At 47.3% G+C, this 23,604-nt stretch overlaps 3 protein-coding genes across 13 annotated transcripts in view; 2 read left to right on the forward strand and 1 right to left on the reverse strand.

Annotated features, from left to right (window-relative positions):
• Positions 1-1,021: 1,021 nt before the first annotated feature.
• On the reverse strand, positions 1,022-13,831 carry LOC120908879 (tyrosine-protein phosphatase non-receptor type 4). 2 transcript variants are annotated; one of them, XM_040320336.1, is made up of 10 exons: positions 12,556-13,831; positions 6,920-7,800; positions 6,636-6,844; positions 6,404-6,556; positions 6,045-6,199; positions 4,995-5,351; positions 4,265-4,911; positions 3,559-4,186; positions 3,308-3,485; positions 1,022-3,072 (listed from the first exon to the last, which is right to left on the reverse strand). In XM_040320336.1, the coding sequence occupies exons 2-10, from the start codon at positions 7,623-7,625 to the stop codon at positions 2,767-2,769; spliced, it is 3,339 nt and encodes a 1,112-aa protein (XP_040176270.1). In that variant the 5' UTR covers positions 7,626-7,800; positions 12,556-13,831; the 3' UTR covers positions 1,022-2,766. The 2 variants fall into 2 exon arrangements, with proteins under 2 accessions (XP_040176270.1, XP_040176271.1); XM_040320337.1 differs by lacking the exon at positions 12,556-13,831 and adding an exon at positions 7,872-8,162.
• Positions 13,832-15,080: 1,249 nt separating this feature from the next.
• LOC120894066 (AP-2 complex subunit mu) lies at positions 15,081-19,604 on the forward strand. Its single transcript, XM_040296425.1, has 6 exons — positions 15,081-15,282; positions 15,882-16,369; positions 16,511-16,673; positions 16,801-17,530; positions 17,611-17,749; positions 17,836-19,604. The coding sequence occupies exons 2-6, from the start codon at positions 16,193-16,195 to the stop codon at positions 17,941-17,943; spliced, it is 1,317 nt and encodes a 438-aa protein (XP_040152359.1). The 5' UTR covers positions 15,081-15,282; positions 15,882-16,192; the 3' UTR covers positions 17,944-19,604.
• A 1,288-nt stretch (positions 19,605-20,892) lies between these two features.
• The window catches only part of LOC120901256, a 173,811-nt gene continuing 171,099 nt past the window's right edge, over positions 20,893-23,604 (forward strand). For 3 of the 10 annotated variants that reach the window (XM_040308968.1, XM_040308959.1, XM_040309030.1), the window contains exon 1: positions 21,924-22,235. The gene's annotated coding sequence lies outside the window, so the exon portion shown is untranslated. Of the gene's footprint in view, positions 21,096-21,922; positions 22,236-23,074; positions 23,187-23,247; positions 23,373-23,604 lie in introns of those variants that run through there. The other 7 variants (XM_040308978.1, XM_040308987.1, XM_040308994.1 and 4 more) reach the window with 6 other exon arrangements.

Genomic DNA, 23,604 nt, shown 5'->3' on the forward strand with positions numbered 1-23,604 from the left:
TTTTGAAAGTCATTTTTGTGTTTTTTTTGATAATCTGCGATATTTTTTTGCATATTTCGTGGCTTGTATTGTTCTCTGTTATTTTTATAGCCTTTATTTCGTGATATGCCTTATTTTTATTTATTCGTTTTATTTTTATGGGGGTTATATTTTTTTGTATTGTCGTGATGATTGTTTTGTGGTGAGTTGCCCCCATGTGGTGTTCTAGTACTTCCCTTTTGCATTTGTCTATTAAGTTTTCTGTTATTATGGTAAGGTCTATTGCTGTGGCTCTTTTATTGGGGTCTGTTGGTACGAAAGTTATTTCGTTTTCGTGTAGTAGAACGAATTTAGATTCTTCGATTTCATCGATCAACATTTTACCTTTTCGGTCGTTGTATGGGTTTCCCCATGCCGAATGGTGGGCATTAAGATCAGCTGCTATCACTGTTTTTGTTGTTGTATGTGTATCATTTAGTATGTTTTCAATAATTGATTTCAGTTTGTTGCAGTTTGTGGTAGGGGATGCGTAAATTGATATTAAGTTTATTTCGTTTTGGCTTATTGTCAGTTCTGTGATTTGTATTTCATTGTCGTATTGTCTTTGTTTAGTTTTGTATTTGATGTCATTTCTAAGATAGATCGCAGTTCCACCGTATCCATCTTCTCCACCGAATGTGAATGTTAAACCGAGAAAATTGCAAATGTTTGGCCATAAATTAACATTACCATTGTAGGAAGGCACATCCGCAGTCCGCGCGGCACGACTGTTTTGCATTTGTTTACCTTTTCGACCTTTTTGACAGTTGCACTGCGACTGCTCGAAATGCACTGCTCGAATGGCCTTTCAAACTGCGGGATGCGTAGTCGTTGAGTGAAACGTTTCTTTTTTATCTTTTCTTTTAATTCAAATCAAATAAGTTTAAAAATGATTCAACCTTCCAAAAAAGAGCACAATTTACGAGCAAATCATAGATAGAAAGGTAAAAAGGAGAAATAACTTACCCAATACCTCATATACCACGGACACAAAACCGGCCTCTTTCGTTCCATTGCGTATCGCGTATTTCATTTATTGATTCATACCCGGCATCCTTGTCCACTCACGGCTTAATCAATACTATTTCTTAGCAAACGTACACCCACTGTTGAAACATTGACTGCTGTTATTCATTTATTGCTCTATGCAAGCACTCTCCTATGCAAGTTGCTGTGTTCCGGTACGCACCAAGAGAGGCTGTAGCCCACAAAATGCTGCTGCTGCTGCTACCGAGGTTTGGTTTCGAAACAAGTTCAGCATAGCTTAATAAAATACCGTCCCTGATGCTGCTGCTGCCAGCTTCGCCATTCAATACGTTCTCATTTAATTGATAAATCTCAAACGTTTGTATTCTTTCAACGGACCACTAACTCTGGGTTGTAACAAGCCTGCTGTAACACAACGCTGCTTCAGCACGTGTACATATAGAGTGTTTTCTTCGTAAAATTTCACACAATTCAACTCCAACATACTTTTGCTCCTGCCTCCTGCTCCTGCAGCCCTTGTGCGTCCGCTCTAATGTTCGATTATTGTTTTGCTGCTTAACCAACCAATCGCTGCGTCGAACACGCACTTGGGTCCTACTCTGTTCGCGTGTGGCCACACTATCTTGTACCAACGGGTATTTGTTTTCGCGTATTACGATGCACTTGATGTTTTGTTTTGTGTGTTGTTTGTATTTCTTAGCGATTATAAATAACACATTCACAATCCTGACAAGAGGGTTCAGAGGTCGGGATGCATTGCCCAAAAGCAGTGCGCTCTAATAGTGTTCTACTCTATTCGCTTCCTCTTCTATCGTTCATTCATTCATATACTCTGGAGCTCTGCTGCATTGCTCGATTCGCGTCATTTGTTGATTATAATATTATTAATATTATTATTAATATTATTATTATTATTATTATTATTATTATTATTTGTTCTCACATAAATTCGAAAAAGGCTTTCGGTGCAGTTTATAAAAAACGTTCAGAATAGTCTTGCTTCGGTCGGATCGGTTGCTTGGTGTGTGAGTGAGTGTGTGTGTTTGATTGTGTATATCCATCCAAGGTTCTGTTTGTTGAATTTTTTTTTTCTTTTCATAAACATAAACGGAAGCATTAGCGTATGGGATGATAGAGGGATGCTGCAGCTGCAACTTTAACACGTGTCACCACCGCCGATGATGCACTACACTTCACACGCCGGCGGCGGCTCCGCCGGACGTTCCACGTTATTGTAGTTCGGTCGATCTGTTTCTTTTCCTTACGTCTCTAGCGTCGCAAGAACGGTATACTGTTTAAATCACAACTTGTTCTATTACTTCGTTTCGTTCGTTTGCGTACGGCGTGCACACTCTCTCTCTCTCTCTCCTTCTCTCTCTCTTTCGCTCTATTGCTTTGTGAGTGTCGGCGCCTTCCAGTGCAGAACACGATCCAAATTGTCAACATCACGAGGTCACGATAGGTTACATAATTCGAATAATATACGCACGCAACGTGTAAGACTAAGAAAGACGAACCTCGAGCCCCAACTGCTCCACGACCCCCTGGAAGCGCCGTAGTCGAAGGGACACACTACGAGTCTAAACGTACTTGTGTTTTTACCAAACCACTACCGGGCACTCCCTTCCGAGGCTGAGGTCGGGCGGGAAAAACACAGAGATATGCGAAGATGAAATAAATTAATACCGTTTTGTTTTTCCTCTTCCAACGGTTGCCAACCGCTCAAGGCCAAGCTTCAGCCTGTGGGGCTGTGGGGCTTCTCTAAGCGACCGTCTCGTGCCCATTGGACGGTGAAACGGTGGCCGTACTGATGCTAGTCGTTTCCGTTGCCAGCGGTGCCTTGCGTTCGCTGTCGGCGGGCGTATCGAGCATCGTTTCCTCCGGCGACGCTATGCTCGGCACGGGCTTTGGTGCAGCGGCATTAGTTGGTGAGCCAGTGGTGGGGGTCGTTTTTGACGTCGCTTTGCGCGTTTCCGTGGGAGAATTTGGGGCAGACGCTTCCTGCTCCTTGGCTGCCTGCTGCATGTACGCCGCACAGATACACTCACACACGAAGCGATACTGACTCTGGAAAAGCATGAAAAACATAGATTGAAATAACGCAAAATCAATTTTGTTCCTTTGTCTCTTATCGTAAATAAAATAAATTAATAAGAAGTGTTAATTCAGAGTCAATAAAATTGAAGAATATCAGAATTATTCCCCTTAGGCTCATATGCGCCTGAAGTTATGCATATTGTTTTTACAAATGATAAAAATGATTTTAATGTTCAATTTGTCACCTTTCCCTTCGTTTACTTACCACATTCTGCACCATGCAGGGTCGCTGATCGCGCATCGCTCGCACAATGTCCAGCGGATAGATCGGTTCCCGTACCTCCATCAGTGCCAGTGCCGTGTCCATCAGTATCAGCACACCGGTCCGGCCAATTCCGGCCGAACAGTGCACAATGATTGGCGGATTAGAAGCACTAATATACCTGTGCAAAAGTGCGACAAAACGGTTGAACAATATAAAAAAAGAACTCTAACAAAAGGGAGCTTTCAACTCACTGATGCACCGACGTGGAGGACGGCATATCGTTCGGGCTGTCGTCACTGTCCGTGTGCACGATCCGGCGCTCCGAGTTGTCCAGCCCGCCATTCTCGTCCACGCTGCGCAGCTTCACGTTCTTCAGGCTGGCCTCGATCTCGAGCGGCAGCGTGGTTTCACGCGCCGACCGCACCCGCTCGGTGAACTGAAGGAACAGGTTCGGGTCGGCCGGCACGTCATGGTCCGGCCAGGCCAGATACTGCATGTGCTGGATCGTGCGCGTCTCCTTCGTGCGCTCGTCCGTCATGACGAGATCGCGAAACACGAAGCTGCCCGTCTCGTCCGGCTTCTCCGTAAGGCAGCTGATCGAGAAGCCGGGCGACGGTACGAGCGGATCGTCCTCGGCCGACGGCCAGTACTGATGGCACTTGGTGCTGCCGCTCTCCTTCACCGTCGTCAGCATCACGACCAGGTGGCTGCTCTCCTGCTGCACCATCCGCCAGAAGTCGTTCACCGTGGTCGGGAGTGGGCCTTGCGTCGCGATGTAGCGGTTCGTTTTCCGGGCCGGCGGTATCTCCATGTTGACGTAGTTCGCGTTAATGTAGTCGCCATTTTCCGCGTGCTGCAGTACGACGCGCGTACAGTCGTCTGGTTGGTGGAGAGTAAAAACACGTTAATTTTGAAAAAAGACCATCAAATACACTTTCAAAAAACTCGATCACTTACACGGTGATATGTCACGGTATCGGTTTTTGCCCATGTTTTCCGTCTTGCGTGCCTCCGTAATGGCGAGCTCGGGATTTTTCCGATACAGCTGCTCGTACTGTGCCAGCAGCGCACCGGAAGCTAGCCCATCGCGCAGCAGCAGCAGCGATTGCGTGAACAGCTGGTCACCGTTCAGCAGGCCCGCCCGCACGATGTCGCTCTCCTCCGGCACGTACTGGTACAGCGGTTCCTCCTCCGGGTAGTCGATTAAGGCATTCGGTTTCAGCGTCAGCAGCAGCTCACCGCCCTGATACTCGCGCGAGGCCCGGATCAAACTGACCACCTGCTCGTACGCCATCGTGCCCACGTCGCGCCCATTAATGCGCACCACCTGGTCGCCTTCGCAGACGCGCGGCGTACTCTTGTCGGCCGGTGTGTGCGGTGCGACGCGTGAAATCAGTATCGGCAGACCATGATCGATGCCGCCCTTGACGTTGAACCCGAACCGGCCCTGCTCGTCGGCCACCAGGTGGATCGTCACTAGGCCGGCACTATCGTCATCGGCTGCCATTCCATTGCCCGAACTGTTCCCATTGAGACCGGCGTAGGCCGGAGGCGAATCGTACATGGGCACGGATGTGCGGGCACAGTGTTCGATGAAGGTAGGACTAAAAAAAAAAACAATCACAAGGAATAGATATTCACGATTTAGAAAGAGATTTACATTCCCATCTTTCCCAGGCACACTCACTCGTCCGTCTGCTGCTCCCAGGCTTTGCGTGGCATCGACGAGGGCGTCTTGGAGGTAACCTTGTCGTACGTGCGCGTCGCTTTTGTGATCGCCAGCAATGTGAGCTGGTTTTTGTTGCCAGCAGCCGAGCCGATGGTCGCTCCACCGTTGCTTGCCTCGTTGCCCGAGCCGCCCGTAGCGCTGCCGTCCGCTGCCGTACCCCCGCTTGCCCCATTGCCGTTCAGCTGAGGCGATTGGGGCTGCGAAATGGTGGCCAGCAGGCGCCGGCTGGGCGAACGGATGAATATTTTTGCCACCTTGCCCCGCTGCCGGCTTTCCGTTACGGCTTGCAGTTCGGTGCGGCCGGAATAGTGGAATCTGCGAGGGAGGAGGAGAAGCAACCGTTAGTACGCGCGGTTATAGGCTGATGGAAGATCCTGATTCCGTGTTGCGGCTATCAATACGTAGCATCATTGGACTAAAACGTCTATTCTTAGGGAGGTGCCGAAACCGACTCCAATTTCGATGCCGATTCCGAATCCGGGACCGATTCTGATTCCAGAGCCGATTCCGATTCCGGAGCGGATTCTGATTCCGGGGCCAATTCCGGACCCAAATCCAATTCCGGAGCCGATTCTGATTCCGAAGCCAATTCCGATTCCGGAACCGATTTCGACTCCAAACCCGATTTCGATTCCGGATCTGAGCCAATTTTGATTCCAGCGCCAATTCCGATTCCGGAGCCGATTCTGATTTAGATTCCGGAACCAATTCCGCAACCGATTCTGATTCCGAAGCCGATTCCGCAGCCAATACCAAAGCCAATTTCGATTCCGGAACCGATTCTGATTGCAGAGCCGATTCTGATTCCGGAGCCGATTCTGATTCCGAAGTCAATTTCGATTCCAGAGCCGATTTCTTTTCCGAAACCGATTCTGATTTTGATCCCGAAGCCGATTCCAGAAACGAACCCGGAAACTGATTCCTGACCTACTATAAGGAATCGATTCAAGAAAACTTCGGAAAACTTTATTTTTTTCACTGTAAGGGAGAGCTGTTAGTATTGCTTACTTCGAACGCAGCGTCAGTGGCAGGAAGGAACGTGGTGAACGGTGTGGTTTCTTCAGTCGGAAAAACGAATGATGCTCGACGCAAGCCTTCCACAGCAGCTTGGCGTTACGGTGCGAGCCCATGCTGAAGCCAAGCAGTGTGTCGTAGTGTTCGGACTGGAAGATGCGTTTTAGGTGCAAATGAAAATAGAACGTTTAATTTCAAATCTTCAATTCAGAGCATTAAAGAATGGTTTTTGCAAGTCAGAATAAAAGTTTCACCGTACCGCAGCGCTTCTACAGGCTTTGGCTGCATGAAAATGGTTTGTTAACATCTAATTCTGACTTTTCAAACCCTGTAAGACCCAAACAACTCCTTACCGGTTCGCGTGCGAGCTGGATGAAGAAATCTTTGCGCTTGAACGACACCTTTACCACCTTTGACCAGGAGAAGGTGTTGATGCGCGTACCGTTTTGGTACACCAGCAAGCCGAGCGAAGACACACCGAGCGCTAGCTCCTTGCCAGACGAGTCCTGAACGAGAGGAACCAGGATTAAAAATTGTAAAAGAGAAAAAGGTAATAAAAACGTTCTCCTGCACGATCTCGCTTACCGTTGCCCGATGGAAATCGATCCCGTAAAGCTCGAGCCGTTTGGCGTGCTCGAGATAGTTGTACTCGGCGTCGGCCGGCAGCTGGCCGCGATGCAGTTTGTGCAGCTCTGAAATGCGATGCTCCGCTTCCTCCGTCTGCTCCGGCAGTAGCTGCAATTCGCTCAGATAGCCGGCCGTATGCTCCAGTGGATTGTAATCGCCTAGTTCAGCTGTTGGTGGGAAGGTGAAGAATTACATTTTAAACACACACACACACACACACACATAAAAAACATCATACTGACCTTGCACGGTAAAGCTGGCTAGCAGGCAGGCAGTGTTGAGTGTGACGGGCAGCCGGCCCTGATAGACATCGCGCCGTATCTGCAGATAGAACTGGTACCGCGTGTACTCCTCGTGCAGCCGGCTCGGATCGGTGACGTAGAACTTGACGCGAAACAGCAGCAGCGGCACCAGCGGCCCCCCGTCCGCATGCTGCCGGCCGGTGCGCGCATCGTTTAGCTGCTTGCGCAACGGTTTGTTCGGATCGAGCCACCGGACCGGCTGCCGTCCGGTCGGGAACTGTGCCCCCGGCCCCGGCGAGACAACGGTACTACCACCGCCACCACCGTCCGCCACACCGCCGCCTCCTCCTCCTCCCTTCGGTCCTGTTGTGCTGCTGCTCGAGCCGCTGCTGCTGCTGGTCGATCCACCGGCAGTGGCCGGATCGCCCCCGCCACCTGCCGCCGCACCCTTGCCCACCGCGTGCAGATCATCGGGAGAGGGGAACTGCAGCCCGAAGTAGTCCCGCTCGGACAGCTCCACGTGCTGGAAGACCTGGTCGAGCAGTTCGGCGCCCTTGGCGCGCTTGTCCAGGTGGAACGTGTGCGTACTTTCATCGAGGAAAAGTACGGTCACCGGTTTCGTTTGCGTTTTCCTGTCGCGAGCCAGCTCGGCGCCCCTTACTTTGTACGTGCCACTGAAACCACCGAACCGGACGCGCTCAAGCATCGCTGGCAAGCATCGTCGCCGTCATCGGAGCTCGGTCGGGCGGGGTCGGGGTGCTGCGCGCGAGGGTGGGCGTTGTGATAAGGAGTTGATGAGGGCCGCCCCGATCGTTGCTTTGTGTCTCGCGTGCTTTTTGCTTCTTGTTGTACTGCGGTGGGGCCGTGTTGGGGAAAGATAGCTGCAAAAAAGGTGAGAAACGCAAAAAAGAGTGAGTTAAAGCATGTGAGAACGTTCTAAAAAAACATTCACCAAACACAAAAAAGGGTAAATTGTAGCATGATGTCACATTAGGGCGGACAAGTTTACGGATGCTAACTCTCGACGACTGCATGGGGCTACTACCATCGCGCAGTGGACAGGACACGATAAGATAAGGGATGCACATTCGGTTTGCTGAGGCGCGCGATAGAGACACGACACGTCGATATCAAAGATTGCGCTCTAGCAATTGCACCCTTGCCAAATGGGGGAGGAGAGCAAGAAGAAAGTGTGATCGAGAGTAGTTTGCATTTTCGGTTGCAACACAATGAAACTATGGTCAGATTCGAACTGATCGTGAATCTTGAAAAACTTAAAGAAAACTATCAACGATCATGATGGTCTTGTGTGGTGTGCAAAAAACGCCTTCTCCCCCAGCACAGCAAGAAAGTGGCACTGGTTCCTAGAAACGTAATCAATCAACAAACACTTGGAGCCGGGGGTTGGGGAAGTTTCCGATAAAAATCTATCAGAATGAAAGAAAACTTCTGAGTGAGTTGGCAAACAAGCCGGCCAAGTTTGAATCTCTGTGTTATCATTTACTATACACACGGTCTATCAGGTAATTGGCAAACGGTTGAAGGTAGTTACGACCACTCTTGACCATGTAACATTAGTTGTTGGAGGGTTTTTTGTTGTTGCTTTAATTTTGGTATAAACAGTATCACGTTATAGTTACAGGCAGTGCTGCAAAATGTCACTACTATCAATACATGCTTCGTGACATTTTTGCGACCATCGCTTTGTCAGTCATTATGTCATGACTTTGTTTTACTGTGATCAGTTCTGCAAAATGTCTGACGGACATAGTTATGACAAATTCCGACTGAAACTAAATCATGTCGGCGTCACGAGACGCTTTACTGTGATGATCAGAGGTGATACTCAAAACGTTTGATGTGATCAATACATGCATCGTGACATTTTTGCAACCATCGCTTTGGCAGTCACTATGTCATGACTTTTTTTTACTGCGATCAGTCCTGCAAAATGTCTGACTGACGTAGTTATGACAAATTCCGGCTGAAACAAAATTATGTCAGCGTCACGAGATGCTCTACTGTGATGGTCAGAGGTGAGACTCAAACAGTTGGTGCGACCATCACATGCTTGGTGACATTTTGTGCAACAACGCTTGGTCAGTCACTATGTCATGACTTTTTTTTACTGTAATCAGTTCTGCAAAATGTCTGACTGACATAGTCATGACAAATTCCTGCAGAAACATAATCATGTCAGCGTCACGAGACGCTCTACTGATGATCAGAGGTGAGACTCAGGTGCAACCAACGCTTGGTCAGTCACTTGATGGAGACATTTTCTGTCGGTGATTATCACGCTAGTCATGGGAGATATGCGATGCTTGCGAGAGGTTGCAAGCAACAAAATGAGCATGCTTTCTCGCTCTGTGCTGACTGGAACTGACTCGTTTCAGTCGTTCACCGTGTTGGTGGTGACTGAAAATGTGGTATTTGGCAGCACTGTTCACAGCCAGAAAAAAAAAATCATTATTATGCTTGCGCTGCCATTAAGCTCAGCTTGTCAGTCAGAGTATCGCATTGGAATCAAGCACTCGCATGTCGCGTTCGGCATGTCATGACACACTTTCATTGCGTATAAGCAATGAGCATCAAGCTACCACGGATATGTTCATTGCTTTCGGCGGTGAACATCACGTGATGCTTATGACATTTTGCAGCACTGGTTATAGGACACGGTTGTTAGTTTTCAATATCGGCACCTTTGATGATTTAAGTAAAAAGCTGAAACTTCAGTCTGTCGATGGAACAATGTTCATTTTACAGGCTCTATTTGCCATACTCAATTGACAGTAACGCCATGTTGGATTTCGACAATTGTGTACAAACAAAGACACACTACAAAATCGTTTTATTTCCCACTTTTCTACTTGAAATAAGTCATACTACTTTCAATACATTATTAAACATCTTTTCTAACGGCTTTTTAACCTTTCGGGACAAAAAGTATAAGCTTCAGCAGAAAAATTCAAAAACTTAAGAGCTAACCTGATCGATGCCGGGACGAATCGGTATTTGTTTATATTTTTATCATACTGAAAACCTGAGTCTAGTTTGGCGTGTTGTTTTGAATGAAGCGCTGACATAATTTCAGCCGCCAACTGTCAAATTCCATGCAAAAAAAAAAAGAATAGTATCGTGAAAGTCGCTATAACCAGCACAACAGTGTCAAAAATATAAGACAGCTGTCGAAAAACATCTCACGAATGTTGAATAGAGCTGGTTTTCTTACAAATTTTTGAGTTTTTATTTACATGCAAAAATTAAGCAAAAAAGAGAAATAATGTTTAAAATTTGACAATAAAATGAGCTGAACCATATAATTCTTACACTATGATAATTTTCCTTTAAATGAAACCTGAAGCTCCTTTCCGATTCTAACCAGTTTTGTATATTTTTCAATTTATTTATATTCAAACAAGTTGAAAAACTGAAACAACTAATCCAAAAGGATTAATCAACGGATCAATGGATGGATTGTTGTTGAGTAGAGTCGTGGAATTAGTTGCTTGATCGTTTGCTGGTGCCCCTCGCGTGTGTGATGTGTGTGTGTGCCATCCATGCGGCAGTATTGAGCGCTTGTATGAATGAAACAATTAAGGTCAATTACTATCACAAACTAATTTCTACCTCCCCTTTTTTTAGGTCAATAGAAAGCGAAGGAAGCGGGTCTTAGGGGCGGGTGCGGTTGATTGCACTTTTCTCTGGGACCATAATCAAACAGCTATTAATTCCCATCACTGCTTGTTAGCAGAGTAAGTTTGGGATTATTTATGTTTTATTCAAAATAACTTTAAGATGTGCTTGTTTAACTGTAAATAAAATGTTCATTTATTCTATTAAAAAATGTCTATTTAATCCACCACCAAATACATATTTTTGGATTTACGCAGCAAACGCTGAGCCGAACGCATCGGACAGCGAGTGTCTTGGTAGCGATCGGCACGTGCGAAACATCCGCCTTTTTTGGTGCTGCCGCTACAGTGGCTGTTGGTGGTGTCACGCACATCCTTTTTCGGGCCTGATGCAGAGCTCTTAGGTGAATTGAAAGTGGATTTCCCCTGGGGATATATGGGCAACACCACTTAACGGATTTAGCGACCTAGCAGCAGCAGCAGCACTGGAAGAAGTGTTTATTGCAACACGTACTACGCGAAGGCATCTCTCGCGCGAACGGATGCTCGGAACAGTGCACGCGAACGAACCGTACGCGTGTGTGTGCGTCTAGTGGGGCTTGTGAGTTCTCGAAACAAAAACCCTACCAAGATAAATAGCTCCCTCGATGACTAATAACCTTTTTGACACGCTAAGATGCGGGTCCCCCGAGCTTTGGAACAATATAAAGTTTTCCAATCGCAAAACATAAAGGAAACGGTGCATTATTTTCTTTTTGATAACGAGACAGCGAGAAAGAAAGAAAGAAAGGGAAAAAATCGCGTCATCAATCCGAGAGCTGTGGCCTTTTTTTGTATCACGATTTCAAGGTGAGTAAATATAGCCTCTACTAATCTACTCTAAACAATCATTCTTCCACCCTTTCGTCTGTGTGCCCTCCCTCCCCGCCCATATCGCCATTGTTTACAGCCATAAATATGCCTTATCGTGGCCTGCTTTAATAAAACCCTCTCGACGGGTGACGATCTTGTACAAACAAATAAAAAAGGGAGCAAAAACACGCCTTCTTTGACCACATGTGAATGGGCGATGCGGTGGTGGGGTTGAGGTATGTAAAAAAGGACGCACTTAGAGAAGCGCAAAAGAACCCTCTCTCAAGGCGTATCCAGACATCCACTCAATCTTATTCAATCTCTGCACCCATCAGGGACAGGGACTGGGTGGAGGTTGATGATCCACACGGCGCAGCATCCTTCCATTCCACACCACATTAATGGCCAATTTTTGGCCGCCGCATGTAAGCCGGTGGTTTAAAAAAAACGGAGTAGAGCGGGGCGCAGCAATCTCTCGTTTGGCAAAAATCTATTTTCGTGCGTCCTTTTTATGCGTGGTTTTCTTTTTCTCTCTCTCGTCGGCGACTTGCTTCGCCTGAACAGCTGGGGATTCTTCTTTTCGCTTAAGTGTGTGTGTGTGTTTGTGTATGTCTTCCTCCGTTCGAAACCGGGAGGGTGTGGGTTATCCATGTGCGTGGTGTATGGTGGCATATAATTCATCTCTTCCTGTTACTCGACCGCGTCCATCTCGTCATCATCGTCATCATCTCGGCTTTGACGCGTGAGGTGGGCCAAAGAGCAAGAAAGAAATAAAGGGGGTACGAAAAATGGCCAGTGCCGGTCACGCTGCTCGTGGTGCGTCTGTATGAGTAAGTGGTGCGTGCTTGGTGCACATCATCACACCACCCCGGCGTTAAGGGAACAGTAGCAGTAGGCGCTGGGATGGGTCATCATTTATCACACCAATCCGCCCCACCCACCATTTCCAAGGTGGAGATTAGTTTTCCGCTAAATTAAACCGCCTCCGGTGTGCGTGTGTAAGTTTATTACATTTCACGCTTCCTTTCCCGGCCTGCTTAAACTGTCCTATCGATCGGGAACGAAAGGAAGCAGCGCACCAATGGAGAGCCGTTTTTACCTTACAGAACCTGGAACAGAAAAAAGGGAATTTATGAAAAGTAAACTTACCTTTTTTGTATTGCCCTTTCCGGTCCCCGAAGACGTCGGATGGCAAGAGCAAGTGTAAACAGATCAACTTTCTTGTCCCGTATCCCGGGGGTTCCTGCTGCTGCTGCCTAAGGTTGTTTGCGGTGCGGTGTATGGGTAATTGACAAAAAGGGCGCACGGACGGACGCGGACGGACGGATGCTGGTGCCGGGGGATGGCGTTTCGTTCGGTCGGATAAAGCACACAGCGACACACACGCATACAAACACAGCTCAAGGGCTTGCTGGCGGCTAAATCCTTTTTCCTCTAAGCACACTTGGATGCACCACTCATCCTTCTTCTTCTTCTTCTTCTTTCACACACTACTGGCTAGCAGGTGGAACAGGGGGGTAACGTGTTCCGAGATGAAGGTGGTTGTTGTTTTTTTGCTCGGCTTCCTCCTCCTTTCCCGTTCCGGCACAGCTTCCTACGCTGCAGTGCGATCGAACAGGTAGCCAAGTGCGCGGGTTTGTATGCAACGATACACACACACGCACAGGCGCACGGTCTAGTGTGCAGCGCGGATGCACACAGCCATAAACCACTTGCGGCGGCTGGCGGCGGTTTGATGATGGTTGCACCCCGCGAGTCGTTTTTCTCGCTCTCTCACACTCGCGGATTGCTTGATCCGATGATTCGCATTCGCTTGGAGGATTAATTCGATTGAAAATCACAAACACACACACACGCACGCTTGGGGTAGCGGTAATATATTTGCATTCACTGTAGCTAAAACGACGACGCCCCGACCCCGAACACTTTATGTGCGCAACATTCTTCCGAAAACGAAACCGAAATTAATCACATCCGGTGTTGTACTTTTTTTTTGTTCACTCCCGTTAAGCCGTTCTATGGTGCACAGAATCCGGTTTCCTAAAGCCGTCTTCTTGGCTACACAACACTGCCGCTGCCGATCCCGAGGTAGAAGAGCGAGCGAAAACAGGACGACGGCCGTCCCCCTTAGCGGAACGAGAACGGAAGGGAAGGCGATGGACGCGCTTGCTGCAAATGGTAAGCTCGTGTAAATTCACCAAATAAAAACGGCCTGCGCGGATGCTATTGCTTGGACAGACAAAGGGAGGATGTCTCGCAGAACGAACCGACCGAAAACCGGGAAACCGAGCGGCAACACAAATCGGTAACACAAACGAAAGGAAACTCGTACCAAGCAGTGGAAAAAGTAGGCGTATGATTAAAAAAAGTTCTATCCGCTTCTTCGGGGTTGTTCTTCTTGCTGGTTTCTACCGTTTGCGGCTGTTTGACAATTGTGACATACGCCCGAGCCCGTACAACATGGGGAGGGTTTTTGACGTTCGAATATCGCTGCATCTCGCTCATTTTCGCTACCCCCTGCCGACTCTACTTGCCGACCGACCGAGTGCTCGTTTCCAAGTGAGCGTTTGTGCCCTCCTTTTCCACTTCACTTTGAGCGCTTTGTCCACCTGTGGTGTAAACTGGATTTCAGCCATACAACCCTCTATAATCTTTTGACAAGAAGTTTACGCTCTCCCATGCAAATCAAGTGTGAAATTTTTGAGTTTACGCTTCGTGTGACTCCCCGTATTGTGTTGGTGAAAATTTACGCGCATAGTGGACTGCGATTCGAAGCAGGCGGCACATGATTCGATGCAATCGGCATGAACGGCATTAGAACGTAGCTCGAAACGGGTTTAAAAGCTGACTGTAGTCCCAAGACTCAAGTTATTTACAATAAACTGCTAGACACATACACTTAAACCACCGACAAACCGACGTGACACTTCGAACAAAATGAGCTCAAAAGTTGACTCCTTATTTCAAATGAAAATACGTTAAACACTAGCGCCATCTCTACAATGATTCGCTTACTACACTGACACAGAGAAGAAACTGCTGAATCCCCTTTTTGTTTTTCTTCGCAAATTCCAATGCGTATTGTTTTATGTACTTCTCACATCTTTTGCATTGATTTGGAAACTTATAAAATGATTTTCCTGGGTGTTTTGTCCAAAAATTCTCACAAAATTCTCAAATAACTCACAGGGGACAACTTTTGAAGCTCATTTGTATCGAAGTGTCATGGTTCAAATAGGCATAGAGTGACCACGTCTCGCGCGACAAAAAGTAGCTCAATTTGGCAAACAGAGCTACTCGTCCCGCGCGACATTTCTGCTGCATCAGAAAGAATAGAATTATCCAGTTTGTTTACGAGCCCAACGTAAACAATAGATTTGAACACATTTAAGTTATTTTTGTGTGTTTCCAAACATTAAACAAGTTGGTTGCCTGGGTGAAATGAGCTGCTTTGATCTATGCGGAGTGCAATTTTGAGCTTTGTCGCGCGAAATGTCGGTTCGTCGGTGTTTAAACAACGTATGTGGCCCAACACACTAACAAACTGTAGCAACGGCTATCCGTGCAACAATCAAACATTTTACCCATCGGGCAGCCGATCCGCCGATTGGCAGTCGACATACGGCGCCACGGCAGTCGACATTGCCGCAGGGGCCGCTGTCAAATCGGGGGAAGAAATTTTTGGTTGTGTCATTTGCTGCTGGCGAGCAGTGAGAAGTCAAGGAAGGGGGAAAGAAAAAGATCGTACAGAAATTTTTCTCCTTCGCGGTGATAATGTTTTTGCGATTAATTACGCCCAAGAAAATGGATTAATTTACGGGTGCGCAAGTGTGTTTGTGCGGTTGGTGCGCGTAAAAGTGTGTCTTCGGAGCCAAGGTAAGGGTTAACGTGGAGTGAGGGAGGAAGAAAAGTAAAGCTTTCCCGAAGCAGCGAAGCGCTTGGGCTGTGCAATGGTCGTACCCATCAATCCCGGCGGGTGGAGACACGAGAACATCGTCGTGTTGGAAGACATTTTTGATATGGGGCCCTTCCTTGTTGGGCAAGCTCTAGTACGTGATTCACAATTAAAGCGGCAAGTGAAACGTGTTTGGAAATGTGCATGAATTGTGCTTCAGTGAAATGAAGATACAACGGGGGAAAAGTCTCCCTTTGCAGTGTTACGAACCGCTCGCTCACCCCACTATTGATTGTTCCCCTCCTCCGCCGTCGAAAAATCAATTCTCCCTTATGGAGAACATTTAATAATAGAGGCTTTTGCTAGTGATTGCTCTCCCTTAATCGATTGTACCAGCACAAATTCCAACGCCACATACTGCTGACGGAAAGGGAAATGAAAAGAAGCAAAGAAAGTTCGGTTCCTCTGCTCCCCTCGCGCCTTCCCCGCCCTTTTTGGGATTCCCAACCCTAGAGAGGGGACACGGAGCCGCGTATGCAAAGTGGGCGTTAAAACATATCTCCTCTTATTTCTTTTCCAGTGTGTGTGTGTGTGCGCTCGGGTTGCCTGCCCATCCGGAGAGAGGTTTGATAAGCAGGCACACGGGTTGTGTGTGTGGGACAGGAAGGGGCGCAACCATCAGTACAATAAAATCAGCCACTTTATCCGGCGGTTTCTGTCTCGTACGACGGAAGCGCGTCGGTTGATTGCGTAAAGAAGAGAAGGAGAGAGGAGAGAGAGAGGAGCGAGAGAGAATTTAGGATAGATTCCATCGCCTGGCCGAGTGCATTGCAGTTGGGACCAACAATATACTGATAGCGCGGCACCAACCGACGGCAGCAGACATCCATCATGATCGGTGGATTGTTCGTGTACAACCATAAGGGAGAGGTACTGATCTCCCGCGTGTACCGCGATGACATTGGCCGGAATGCGGTGGATGCGTTCCGCGTGAATGTGATCCACGCCCGGCAGCAGGTCCGGTCGCCGGTAACGAACATCGCCCGTACGAGCTTTTTCCATATCAAGGTAGGCGGAAGGGGCGAGCCGGCAGGCAAACTGTCAGAAGGAGGGAGTGTCAGGCATTAACTAAATTAAATAATCGGTTTGTGCGTGTGCACGGGCGGTACTTTCTTCTTCTTGCTCTTGTTCTTGTTCTTCACTCTGCAGCGGGCAAATATCTGGCTGGCGGCCGTAACGAAGCAGAATGTGAACGCCGCCATGGTGTTTGAGTTTCTGCTGAAGATCATCGACGTGATGCAGTCGTACTTTGGCAAGATTTCGGAGGAAAACATCAAGAACAACTTCGTGCTGATCTACGAGCTGTTGGATGGTGAGCTGCTTGCACTTCCCTATTTCTGTTGTTGCTCAGTAGCCATTGCCCACAGTGTGACAGATTTATTTGTATTTATTTACCATTTCTATTCCTGTGCTCGTGCTTTGATTCCTTCCCCACGCAGAAATTCTGGACTTTGGCTATCCGCAAAACTCGGACACGGGCGTGCTGAAGACGTTCATCACGCAGCAGGGCATCAAGACGGCGACGAAGGAGGAGCAGGCCCAGATAACGTCCCAGGTGACGGGCCAGATCGGATGGCGCCGGGAAGGCATCAAGTACCGCCGGAACGAGCTGTTCCTGGACGTGCTCGAGTACGTGAATCTGCTGATGAGCCCGCAGGGCCAGGTGCTGTCCGCGCACGTCGCCGGCAAGGTCGTGATGAAGTCGTACCTGTCCGGCATGCCGGAGTGCAAGTTCGGCATCAACGATAAGATCGTGATGGAGGCGAAGGGCCGCAGCGGCATCTCGGGCAACGCGGACAACGAGGCGTCCCGGTCGGGCAAGCCGGTGGTCGTGATCGACGACTGCCAGTTCCACCAGTGCGTGAAGCTGAGCAAGTTCGAGACGGAGCACTCGATCAGCTTCATCCCGCCGGACGGCGAGTTCGAGCTGATGCGCTACCGCACCACCAAGGACATCTCGCTGCCATTCCGGGTGATCCCGCTGGTGCGGGAGGTCGGCCGGACCAAGATGGAGGTGAAGGTGGTGCTCAAGTCGAACTTCAAGCCGTCGCTGCTCGGGCAGAAGATTGAGGTGAAGATACCGACGCCGCTGAACACGTCCGGCGTGCAGCTGATCTGTCTGAAGGGCAAGGCGAAGTACAAGGCGTCCGAGAATGCGATCGTATGGAAGTGAGTAGTCTTTTACACTGTATTATTTTGCGATGGTTTTGTGACTCCAGTATTTATTTTTCCATTTTAAAACAAAACAGAATTAAACGTATGGCCGGTATGAAGGAAACGCAACTGTCGGCCGAAATTGAACTGCTCGAAACGGATACCAAAAAGAAATGGACCCGGCCACCGATTTCGATGAACTTTGAGGTTCCGTTCGCACCATCCGGTTTCAAGGTGAGATGGCCGTTCTTTTGTCTAGTACAAAGGATCATTGATTATGTGCATTTTTGTGATTCCTCGCCTTGTCTTTCCCTCATCAGGTCCGCTACTTAAAGGTATTCGAGCCGAAACTGAACTACTCCGATCATGATGTGATCAAATGGGTGCGCTACATCGGCCGCAGTGGACTGTACGAAACGCGATGCTAAGACACAAACCCGCAAAGGAATGACTCCCAATACGCCTCAGAGATTCTGTTGCTCTTCTTATTATACAAATTTCAAGCCCTCACACACACACACACACACATCCCCCTATCCCTGTTGGATGTGTGTGTTTGAAGCAGAAAGTAAGCAAAAAGGTTTATTGCGCTCTTACTTGTTTGGTTACGATACACACACACTGCTCTTTACTGCTGCCGACAAAAGGCTCCATCTCTTTTCCCCGGTGCTTTCCGTTTAGGCAAATAGTAGCAAAATGACAAAAAAGTGTGTTTTTTTTTGTTTCGGTTATTGTAGAGAAATTTATTCGATTCGATTTCAAGTACGTGCAAATTTTGTGTTTATTTTTGGCGAAACGTAAACCACGTAGAAAGCGTTAAGCAGCGGGGCGTTATCAGTCGAATATACAAAACAATAATGCAATCAGCAAGTACGTTCGGTCGGCTGGCCTGCTGCTGCCGAACCGAATAAAAGTTAAAGTATGTTATTTCACTAAAGCCGAGAGCATAATTGACGAGCAACTAGTAGCAAGCTATCCGTGTTATAATCGAATCCATTGTGTATAAGCTGCACCATGATGCATGTGCGAGCCAGCGCGCGCCCGCTCGTCCATGTGTGTGTGTTTGTTAGGTTCCGTAGACGATCCTATCGCAAACAAAAGTATAATATTTAGTATAGAAAAAAGCATACTAAAGGGCATACCCATTACGTTAATCCTGCTAGCGCTTTAAGGCGGCCGTGCTTGCATTCGGAAGCCGCGCAAGCGTGGCAATCCTACACGCACGGTCTCGGTCTTTTCGCCTGCGAGTGACGCTGAACAAAACGCTAACGCCAAACATTGCATCTGTTTGCCGGACGAATCTCTTTGACCGTTTTGTGCGCTCGGGAGTGTAGCGGAGAGACCTCTAGTAGATGTAGTACGGACAAATTTCCGATTCCGGCGCTAAAAAGGATCTTTATTGCAAAAATGCCATCAGTAATCGTTGAGTAAAAGGAGCAAACCCCCCGACCGTACTCCCGGCTAGAACGCGAACACTGCAAAGCTTGAGTTAGAGAAGAAGGGGGATCGTTAGAAGTGGCGTTGCGTGCTGTAGTGCGTGTACAACTGATTGCAAAACTGTTCCATTCAGCAAGCGAACAACAACAACTGCGGGGCACATCCACCAACTGGAGCTGTGCCGAATTTATTGCTTCTGTATATATGTATGTTCCCCTATTCCTGCCCTCCCTATACCCCTCTGTCTCATACTAAATCGTATCGCCATCCATTCCAATGCTACTTAGAGGTTCGAGGTGTAGAGAACATACTCTCTGTTGTAGCTGGCGAAATTCCGAACATTTCACTACTGTATGCTGAATTGTATTGAGTGATTTTTCTTTGTTCTTTTATTGTTGGCTGCATCTGGCTACTATTATTACACAGAGTATTAGAGGTACGGAAAATTTCAAAATGCAAATGCGGAGCAAAATTTAAAGAAAAAGGGCCAGGCATTTCTGTTGAACGGAGTGTTATAAACGTATGGTTTAGGACGCGATAACTATAGGTTCTTTTTTTTTTTGAGCGGTACAGAAACATGTAAACACGATTCAAAACTGTATGCGATAAATTATTGAAATCAAAGTGAAAATTAAAAAGTCCCAAAAATGATTACTTTTGTGTTTTGTTTGCAGCATTGCATATAAAAATTAAAATAAAAAAGCCTCCTCAAGAACAACACATGAATTATTTGGCCAATGAACTACTAGTATCATTTCGCCAATGTTTAAAAAAATTATACAACACTCACCCCATTTGCAAACTTTACATAACTGCGTATGGAAACCAGAAAAGAAAACAAAACAATACTGATATTCAACTATCGAAACTAATAGAGAAAACAAAAAAGAAGAAGCGGCGAAGAAACAAGCGTGCAAACTTTAACGAAATGCAAAAGCACATACCTACAGACAAACAAACACATACACGAGCATATGCTATAAATATATATAAATATAGTGAAAGGTGAACACAACATCATGAAAAACACACAAAAGACACCGTTGATAAGAATATAATAATATGACATGAATAATAATATTATTATTGCGTAAACTATTAAGATGATAAACTTAGTTGTTGAAAACAAAAGAAAGTAAAAGTCGATGAAAGTGAAAACAAAAAAACGATTATGTGTATTGTGTTATGTGTTATTCAAAGGTCAAAGAAAATTGAAAGAAAATTGTGAAAATTAAACATGATTTTTAACAGTTACTAGTAATGTTTTTAAGGTCTTGCAACGTGGTGTAGTCTGTAGTGTAGATTAGATTGTACGGCGTGTGTTTCCTGCACGGTTGTATGGCGCCGTTGCACCTGGTAAAGGTAAATATCTAAACTACACGATCAGCTGGGCCGCGCGGGCACGTCACGAGATTTCCGTAGTTGATAATACTATCTGCTGTTTTTGTTGTTTTTGCTTGTCGTGGTTATCGCTTTTCTCTCGCGTCACTATCAGGTGCGCTGCAAGCTTCAGACCCTTATGGAAGATTACATTAGGCAGTCTCGAGGCTGATCCTAACCGTTTCGTATTGTATGGTAGAGTGCTGCAATAGATTTTTTTTTAAATTTTAGATTAAACTCTCGTTGCTTGTCTCATCTCGCGGAATAACATAAAAGTGTTTTTGATATTTGTATGTTCAAGAAATATGTTTTAATGAACAAAGTTCACTGAAAAAACATATTTAAACCTCAAAACCTTTTGAATGCTCTGTTGCTGAGGATAACTTCACGTTCCAAGTGAGAAGTGAGCATCGCAAGTGTGAGTAGTGAGTGGAGCATTTTTTCCCCCATTCTCACGCATATCTTCATCACCAGCAACCCCCAGCAACGCTCACCAACACACTCACGCAGCAAGAGCAGCAACGTTTGCTCGCTCGACTCACCCCTTTGCCACCCAGACTGGGGCAACGTGAAACGTGCTGCACCGGTATTGGTGGCACCAGCCAGCAGCTGTCAGTTCGGGCCGAGTTAAGGGAAGCGACGACCGACGGACGACAAGCCGTATCGACCGTTGTTTGGGGTAGCTGCTGTTGGCTCTGTTGTTTGTGTTTTTTCTTCCTCTTCTCTTCAAATCTCCGTGTTTAGATTACGCACACGTTCGGAGGTAAGGCGCTTTTTTCTTCTACCCTTTCTTCGAGGGTGATTGCATCGAAGCGCGCTCTGTTTACAATCCGTTTCCGTGCCGTGAAACAATGCACGGGTGAGCGAGCAAGATTTGGACACGATTTCGGACGGTTCGGGCCGTCTCCCGTGATGCTGCCGTGAAGTGCAAATGGGTGTAAAGAATAGATTTGTTTACTGTGTGTTGCGGTGAATTTGCTTCAAAAACCCGGGAAGTGAGGAAAGAGTAGCAGCAGATATCTTCACGGTGGGAGAAAGAGAGATAAAGAGCGAGCGATCGTCCGGCGAATATAATGCCACGTTCAAGAATGGCTTCGGCTTGGTGAGGCAATCGCTCTGTTGAGTTGTTCCGGCACTTGAAGTGTCCATCGAAGAAATGGTGTTAGTAGTAGTAGCGCCACCATTCGATCCCGATACAAAAAAAAAGAACGAGAGTAAAAATGCTACAATTCCAAAAGAGTGAAAATGAAAGAGAGCGCAAGAGCGAGAGAGAGTGACTCAAAATGGGTGAAAAAAGTGCTAAAAACTCGGTTAGTAGAGTGTGATCACGTACGTACCTTTCGCAGTCGAGAACACACGGAACCGGGCACAACTTTTGCCATCCATCCACGACCAGGCGCCTCCGTTGGTGTGCGTGTGAGAGGAACAGACAAAAAAACAGGGCTCTCATGCTCATAAAGCGTGCGCGAGAGAAAGAGAGAGCGATAGAAAAACGAGAGTGTTCAGCCGCCTTCTCCCTCTGCTTTCCACTAATATCCAATGCTCACTGCGTGAGTGGATACGTCTGGTGAGCTGTCACCGTGTGGTGAGTGGTGAGTGACCCACAGTTTGGCGTCTCCATCGAGTGCGAGTGGAGGGTTCGCGTATTTTCTGTTTTCGCACCAGCCTCTCCCGGGATATCGACCAGAGGCGGTGTTGTGTGTAGTGCTGCCACATTCCGGTAGCAGTTTAATGGAAAAAATCAGCAAACCCCCAATTCATTGTTTCCAAAAGTGTGTTCCATGTGTTCGTTTGTTGATTTAAGGGCAGTTTTCACAGCAACAACAACAACACCAACAACAGCAAAAAGGTGCGATCGAAGCTGAACACTACCAGCTCTACGGAGCTCAGCCGAAAGAGAAAGGTAGTGGGTGCGTGTGTGATTGGGAAGTCATTGGGAGTGAATGAAAGAGTAAAAGAGAGAAGGAAATTGTAAGTGAGCACAAGCCTACCTACAGAAGCGATATGGCTGCTTGGATGGAAGCCTAAAGCGTGAGAGGCTCCCCTGCTTCCTCTCGAGAGCAAGCAGCTCAGCTGGAACTCCAATGTGTGTCTGTGTGTGTGTGTGTGTAAAGTCATCCGTGAGTGTAGCCATTCGCAGGAAGGGATTTCGACAAAACAACAAAATCCAATTCCATTGTGCCGTGTGCTTTGTTGTGACAGGTGTACGTTATTAGTAGCATTTGTTACCTCGCTTCCCATTCCCGCACCACCGGCTCGCCGCCCACCAAACCAATCAACGCAAGGAACAGGGTGAACAACATATGAATAATACAGTAGGCGCGCGCTTGTGTGTGTGTGTGTGCACAGACCGTATATCCTTGCCCCCGCGGGGTAGTTTTCCTTGGGACCTATTTTTGGATGTTTGTTTTGTTTCTATTGATTGCATCTGGCCCAGCCCCCACTCCCTCGTTTGGTATGGGGAAAATTTTGGAATTTCCTGTGTTGTGTCTTGTGGACGTTGTGGTTGTGTTCGTACCAGGCCAACGTCTTGCACAAATGTGCAAAAGCCAAACGCACATTGTTTACGGTACGAATCTTCGAATCTCGATCCTTTAAGTTTGCTCTCCCCGTAACGTTCTTTCTCTCACTTTCTCCCTCTCTCTCTCTCGCATTCTTTTTGTCAACAATACAAAAAAAGGGAAGAAAAAGTGCGTGAGTGCGTGAACCTCTGGCAGCGTTGGCTGGCCCCGTGCTCGGTCGGAAAACGCAAGCCCCATTCATTCGGATTCGCTTCGGTTCGCCACACGCGCCACAGTCGTGTCAGCCGCGACCAGACCAGACGGTCGTCCCCGTGTTCCCGATCTGTGTGTTTGTATGTGTGTGTGGAGTTTTTTTTTGTTACTCTTAGCTCTCTGAGCGCCCGCCCATTCCGGTGGGCTCGAAAAACGAAACCGTGATCCGCTTTCCGTAGTGTTTTGTAGCCCTTACGGAACCGTGCTAGCGTTGCCCGTGTTCCGTTGCTCTGTCTGTGCGTCCGCGTGTGTGTATATGTGTGTGTGTATGTATCCAGTTGCTACTTCCGCCAGCTGAAAGTGACCGCTGTGTTTGTTGGAACGGACGTTTTGGGGGAAAAGCTGCACTTTACACATACGTCACCAAAACTGTTGTAGTGCGCTGTGGCTTTGTAGGAAACCCGTTGACGCTTTCTTTCTGTTTTTTGTTGTTGTTGTTGTGTTGCACTGAACGAGAACTAGGGCTCCCAACCTACAGCACAAATCCCAACTCGTTCC

The sequence above is a fragment of the Anopheles arabiensis genome, chromosome 2 (genome assembly GCF_016920715.1).
Source record: "Anopheles arabiensis isolate DONGOLA chromosome 2, AaraD3, whole genome shotgun sequence".
In the NCBI taxonomy this organism is placed as follows: domain Eukaryota; kingdom Metazoa; phylum Arthropoda; class Insecta; order Diptera; family Culicidae; genus Anopheles; species Anopheles arabiensis.

Bases quoted from the DNA above. Each gene is read 5' to 3' on its own strand.
- LOC120894066 (XM_040296425.1), top strand. From the start codon at position 16,193: ATGATCGGTGGATTGTTCGTGTACAACCATAAGGGAGAGGTACTGATC. The intron at 16,370-16,510 runs GTAGGCGGAAGG...TTCACTCTGCAG, and splicing joins CGAGCTTTTTCCATATCAAG to CGGGCAAATATCTGGCTGGC. The intron at 16,674-16,800 runs GTGAGCTGCTTG...TTCCCCACGCAG, and splicing joins GATCTACGAGCTGTTGGATG to AAATTCTGGACTTTGGCTAT.
- LOC120908879 (XM_040320336.1), bottom strand. From the start codon at position 7,625: ATGCTTGAGCGCGTCCGGTTCGGTGGTTTCAGTGGCACGTACAAAGTA. The intron at 6,200-6,403 runs GTAAGGAGTTGT...CGCATCTTCCAG, and splicing joins TCCAGCTCGCACGCGAACCG to TCCGAACACTACGACACACT. The intron at 4,912-4,994 runs GTGAGTGTGCCT...TTTTTTTTTTAG, and splicing joins TGGGAGCAGCAGACGGACGA to TCCTACCTTCATCGAACACT.